The 6,954-nt window shown below is 33.0% G+C and overlaps 1 protein-coding gene and 1 non-coding gene across 2 annotated transcripts; both read right to left on the reverse strand.

Moving 5' to 3' along the window:
* Positions 1-331: 331 nt before the first annotated feature.
* Positions 332-403, reverse strand: TRNAD-GUC. The gene has a single exon. It is a non-coding gene; the product is annotated as a tRNA-Asp (tRNA).
* A 1,075-nt stretch (positions 404-1,478) lies between these two features.
* On the reverse strand, positions 1,479-3,662 carry LOC112508924 (UDP-arabinopyranose mutase 1-like). Its single transcript, XM_025113781.1, has 4 exons — positions 3,317-3,662; positions 2,387-2,637; positions 2,128-2,296; positions 1,479-2,048 (listed from the first exon to the last, which is right to left on the reverse strand). Exons 1-4 carry the CDS (start codon positions 3,626-3,628, stop codon positions 1,719-1,721), a joined length of 1,062 nt encoding a protein of 353 aa, XP_024969549.1. The 5' UTR covers positions 3,629-3,662; the 3' UTR covers positions 1,479-1,718.
* Between the last annotated feature and the right edge of the window lie 3,292 nt (positions 3,663-6,954).

Genomic DNA, 6,954 nt, shown 5'->3' on the forward strand with positions numbered 1-6,954 from the left:
TTTTTATATTTAAAATGAGATGTTTATATTGTATTTGATTATGCTTATCTGCAGTTAGTTACACGAATTTAGATATGAAGCTTTAATAAATTGTACTTACGCACAATCTACTTGCAATCTTGAGTTTTAAGTAATATGCATTAATAAACAGTATTTTACACATAAAAAATAATTTTTATCAAATGTTTTATAATATAGTATAGATAGAATAATAAAAGTAAATGAGCAATTAAATGCAAAGTATGCCGTTGCGAGTGCCAGGGTCTCAGTAAAATAACAATAATAAAAAATAAGTTGAATTGGAGATTTTTGGAATTATAAAAAATTAAAACGCCGTTGCCGGGGATCGAACCCGGGTCACCCGCGTGACAGGCGGGAATACTTACCACTATACTACAACGACCTTTTTGTTTTATTATCGTATTTTTAATCCTATATAATATATATATATATATATGTATATATATTAGTAGACGGCCAAACATTAAAACGATTCCCATTACAGGTCAAGCAAGTAAAAAACAAAATTGCAAGCCTGTTCTTGCACTTTCCTCCTAATCAAGATCTCATATATTTTTTTATTTTCATTATTTAAATTATATTATAATCTTACCAATAAGAATACGTTTGGATCGTATTATACGCTAAGAAAATAACTTTTAGAACGAAATTGTCGTTGTCAGATTTATACAATCTTTATGTTGGATACATCGCAAAAAGCACAACTTGTTCATGGAATCATGGCCATTTCATTCAAACGAGGACTAGTTGATTCAGCAACTTCTAATCCTTATCTATCAAGTATTTTTCTCCGTCGTGTTTTTATTTAGGCTTTTTGTCATAATACAGTGAAATTAGTTATATCTCCCCAGAGGGGCGAACCTATAGGCCCTTGTGGGGTCCCTTGCACCCGCTCAACTAATTTTCGTAAAAATAATTTTTTGGTGTATGGAAGGCACACAAGACTAAAGTTCGAGTGTGCTCTAAGATATTAGAAAATACAAGTGACATCAATTAAAAAACCAAACAACCCTTCAGTTTTTTAGGCTTAGGATTAAATGAGAGTTTTAAAAATGTAAAAATATGAAATTTGGTGTTGATATTGTATAGAAATGATTCAGATCATCTTTTCACATAGCGGCCATTAAAGAATATCCTATTAGGGGCTGTCTGCAAATTGCTGAATGATTTTGTTCAAAATGATTAAGTGATAAGAAAAATTACGAAGCTCTCATGATATAGTGTAAAATGAAATATAATTGTTTGGTAATTGTTTACACTAAAATTAGAGCACTGAATGGTTAAGAGAGACACATGATACAAAATCAATCAGAGAGTTGCAGATTATTTTTTGCCAAACAAGATTCATTTCTTAACGATTCAAAAACCGAGGTAAAGCAAACGATACAATGATGACATTGTTTTAAATTCAAAAAGCAATCACCTTTTAAATGGGGACAAGAAGCACTTTCTCGTAATTAATTCTTCAAAAAAGTGGGTCATATATATCATAGATTGCACCATGTTTCACCAACATCATTTCAAAATAAGCTCATACTCAAAAAATGAAGCACAAAATCTAATAAATATCCTCCATTGCTGCTTACAAAAATAACTCCAAAACAAATATAAATAAATTCGATCTCCGTCTACCGTAGTCGGTCTAATAAATCTCTTCGCATAAGCGAAAAATCACTAGCAATCAGCAACTATAGGTTTCACTTGGCATTGCCATTGGGGAGTGGGGCAGATGGGTTGAGCTCATCCCAAGCTTCAATCCAAGTGAGCATGGCGTCCGAAAGCTTAATGAAGTATTCATCAACCTTTCCGAGCTTAGCCTTGACCTGCTTCGATAGTTCCTTGTAGCAGCTCTGAACCGTGGTGCACTCTTTCGGCAGGGTAGCGGCTTGGAAGAATGGGATCAACTCCTCCTGCCAGTAGATACCTTTGTACTCCTTTTTCAGGTTCACAAATGGATTGCTAGCCTTGCTGTGCCAAATGTATGGCAGACCGGTCTTCACACCCAACCCCAAGTGGTCGCAGATCACCTAAATTAACCAAAAATGTAAGCCATCGATGCAAAGTGCAACTAGATACCAAAAGGAAATGGAGGTTTGGTGGTTTTACCTTCATGCACCAGCCAGCCCACATGTCGTCGTAGCGACCAATTGGCTGACCGTCACCCATAAGGCCGAAGTACATTGCTGGGCCGATGAGCTCACGGTCAAAAGCAAGATTCATTCCACACATAGGGAAGAGGGTTCCTTTTGGTATGGTCAAAACTGCATCTACAAACCTGATCAAAAATGGCAGAAAAGATTAGGAAAAAAGCGATCTTGGTCCACCAAGAAAAGGAAAGACATCAAGATTAGGCTGGTTTTCGTACCTAGTGTTCCTTTCGCGAGGTTTGACAAGCTGAGTGGGTGCATCGTAATCGGGGATATTGAGCCAGAGACCATGGGAAACGGCGGTTGGCACACCTTCACGGAGGCTAAATGGGTAACCACGGACGAAATCGGTGCCTTCCCTGTATGGATCGTAAAGGGTGTTGAAGAAAAATGGAGTTGATGGAGTGAGGAGGTTCTTGATGTGTTGTTCAAGGGCATTGATATCGTTGCCAGATGGATCTTTAGCAACCTTTTAAATCAACAATAAAATGCAGATTATAAACCAAATCTAGCACCCATTGCTTACATAACCATATGAAACAGAAGGCAAATTATCAAACAGTTGGTGTGCATGATTTAACAAATCAACCATGTATTCTTTCTCATGCCCAAATTTTGGAATTAAAAAGGTAGCAAAATGGGAGATCTAACAAGTATTTCAATTTCAGATGCATGCATACATTGCTCAAAAAGCACCCAATGAAGATCCATTCTCGAAGGAATAGATCTCAAAGCTATTATCTTTACAGGGTCAACGTCTACATACCCACAAATATTATTACAAGTGTTTGTGAACACGGATTTCATGTCATAATCAAGGGTCTTCTCTTTCTCTCTGAATAACAATAATTTATATGAACAGCATTTTAGAAATGAAAAAGCCAGATCCAAGACAAGAACACCATCAAACCTAGTCAAAACCCTAGATCGGTGGAAATTTTGATGGAAACCATAAAAATCAAATAGCAATGAAGTTAAATTCGATGTGAACCCAGAATTTCGGTACAATTCCCCCAAATTATACAACCTCAAACACAAACAAAAGAAGTGAACCATTTCGATCTTAAACACAAAACCAATTAGAAATTCACAACCTTATCCGAAACTAAACACATGGGAATCATCAAGGCAATAAGAGAGAAACTTACAAAGCAATCGTCATCAATGGTGAAGATGTATTTCTTCTTAGAGACCATGTAACCGAAGCAACGACAAGCAGAATCCTTGAAGGAGATACAAGAAGCTTTAGGACCAAGGATTCTGTTGATATCGTTACGGTTGTAGAGTTCATAATCGAAGCCTTTGGGAACTTTGATGACCTTCGAAGGGTCACCATCTTGTACGATGATTAGATGGTAAGGTTGGAAGAATGGCCTCCACATCTCAAGGAAATCTAGGTTTCGAATGGTGGGTATGACGATATCGAGTTCATCTTTCAAAACAGGCGTTGGGGAAGCCATTGTTGTTGAAAGAGAATGGATGATGGAATAGGTTTTGTGTGAGTAAAAGCAGACGGTAGAGGAGGGTATAAATAAGGGAGATCGGAAGGAGACAGGGTTTGGACTTGGATGAAAAAGAAAAGAAAATCCAGGGGCTAAAAATGACAAAAATGGAAATTAGAGTGTTGATAAGTATAATCGTTGAATAGTATGAGTTTGAAAGACTTGGAAACATGTTCTCTTATTTTTTTTAATATTTATTATTAATTAAATATTTTATTTCATTTTCTCTTTATGGTTACTATTTGACAAAGGATGTCATGATAATAATAGAATAGGACAGGGATTTATATCTCATATTTGACATGATTTTTATGTGAAATAGAGTGGAACAAAAATGAACAGGTTTGTTCCACCCCTAACCCATAGAACAGGGTGGAACAAACTTATATTATATCAATATAACATCAAAATAAAACTTAATTCTTTTCTAAAACATCAAATATGTCTTTTTTACATTTTATTCATTCTTTAAATTTTATTTATTGTATTTTATGTTTCTTAAACTTTCATTTTATTGTCTTTAAAATAATATTTTTATACGGTTTTTATATTTTTATTAATTTATTATACATTAATAATAAAAAATAATGTAGAAAAGAGATAAAAATAAAAATTGGAAGCTACATAAACTTTTCATTTGGTGTCATTTTAATTGTTTTGACGAAAACTTCAAATGATATATTTTGTTAAAAATTAATTATTCTATTATAATTTAATAAATTACATAAATTAATTAAAATAAACAAGTCATCAGGGGTAAATTGGTTATTTCACTTGTTCTGTACTGTCCAGTTTTATCTTACCAAATATTAAACAGTTGTTCTATCTTGTCCTGTTATGTCATGTCCCATTCTGTACTGTCATGTCTTGTCTTGACACCAAACACACTCTTAAGTAGGGGTGAGCAGCGGAACCGGGTACTCGGCTATAGAACCGGAACCGCCTTGGAACCGCCGGTTCCAGAACCGGAACCGATATAAGTGGTTCAGGTTCCTAAAATACGGAACCGATTGAGAATGGTTCCGGTTCCGGTTCTCAATTTTTCGGAACCGTTACCCGCCGGATACCCGGTATTTTTCAATAAAAAAATAATAATTATTTTTAATACCAAATTTATATTAGGTTTACATCTTAAAAGCACGTTGCATCTTCAATCTTCATCTAAATTATTCATATAAAATGATTCGTATTTTTTCAAATTGTGTGTTCACTTGGATTCATAGTATGTAATCGTTAAACTTTGAACAATTACCATTATAATATGTAATCGTTAAACTTTGAACATTTTCTATTAGTCTATTATGGTTTGTAATCGTTAATCAATATTTGTAACCATTATTCTGTATAATTTGTATTMTTRCTTATTTATTTAGTGTTTTGGCAATGTTTTATTTTTTATTTCTAAATAACAAAATTTTAATATTTTAGGAAGCGGGTACCCGGAACCGGAACCGGTTCCCGGCGGTTCCGGTTCCGGTTCCAAAAATTTAAGAACCGTTCTAACCGGTTCCGGTTCCAATATCTCAAGAACCGCCGGTTCCGGTTCCCGTTCTTATCAAAAAGGACGGGTACCCGCTTATGCTCACCCCTACTCTTAAGGTGATAAGAGTAATAAGAGATTTAAATATATGATTACTTTTAATCTCATCCCATCCTATGAATTGTTCTTCTCAGGAAATTGATTCGGTACATCTTATTAGTGTTGATCTTCAATTACGATTGATCAAAAGATACAGATTATTTCTTATCCTTCTCATCGTAACTTTCATTCTCAGAAAAATCCAACCTGATAGAAATTTTATAATTAAATAACACTTAAAATGCATTTGATAAGGGCATTTTGAAGTCAAATCCAACGACTCATTTTTATAGGCATGTATCCACTACATTTTGTGGCTCCACATCCACTCTTAATTTATTACTGATTTATGCTCAATATTTTATATATGTTGTAATTTTTAAATATAAGTTCTCATTTGGATTATGAAATTAGATTTGGATTATGAAATTAGATTTGGAGGGATTTAAAATCAAATTTCATTCAAATCCCATGTTTGATTTGAAAGATTACTGAATTTGAAATCCCACATGAACAGGTTGGTATTTCATGTGATTTTGTTGGATTTGTATGTAATGCTACTTTAGAATGTATTAAAAACATTTGTTTTGTAATACTCAATTAATAAAAAGGTGATTTAATTATTTTTATTTAATTTATTTTTATAAATTATTTATGAAGAATGAAATTCAATTCCATTTCAAATCCTATAAACTAAATACACCAAATATTTCAAATCTTTCCAAATCAAAATCGCTTTAATTCCACATTCTTCCATGGAATTCAAAACCCTCAAAGTCATTCCACCAAACCAAACACTAAAATTTTACTCAAAAATATTATAAGATAACACATATACACATACACACACACACACACACATATATATATATATATAGAGAGAGAGAGAGAGAGGGAGAGAGAGCGTGCGCGCACGCTTAGTTCAAATGTTAACTTAAATTATTGTGTGAACTTTATGAACCTTTTCAACAAATCACAATTCATCTTAGTATTAGGTTCTACTTTATCTAAGAATTTAATGTCAATGGTATATGAGTATTTTTTTTTGTAACTCTTATATCATTAATTGAAGTTACAAGATCCATAAAATCCCATGACTTTTGCATTTTTAATATTGGTCTTGTAATTTTTTTCATTTTTTAGTACTGATCTTCTATTTTTAATATTTATAAATTTGTGATTATTGGAGGAGATCCGCTAATAAAGTGTTTGTTATTGTTCAAACAATTATGGATAAAGACATTGGAAAATAACACGACAACATTGAGAAGGCTAAAATTGTTTATGGTGACAGTCGAAGTTCGAGATCGAGAAGTGAAGTAAATAATCAAAGTGAGTGTCTTGGTAATTATGAACACAAATTGACATGTATACATCCATATGAAACACAAATTGACATATATGAACATTTGTGCACTTATAAATACAAATTGAACATATATGTGAACATTTGTGACAATTATGAACACAAATTGAACATATACGATTTTTACTGTTTGTAACCGATGATATTGATTGCACATTCTCTTTTATATAAATACCCTTTACTATGTTCACATATGTTTGTGAGATTATAAAGGTAATAAATTAATTTTATAATATGATTAATCTCAACCGTATATTTTAAAAATCAATGGCAATGATTAGTTCATAAAACTAACACAATAATTTGGGTTAACAAATAAACTTGTCCCCCCCCCCCCCC

The sequence above is a fragment of the Cynara cardunculus genome, assembly GCF_001531365.2.
Source record: "Cynara cardunculus var. scolymus isolate 2C chromosome LG 3, CcrdV1, whole genome shotgun sequence".
NCBI lineage: Eukaryota > Viridiplantae > Streptophyta > Magnoliopsida > Asterales > Asteraceae > Cynara > Cynara cardunculus.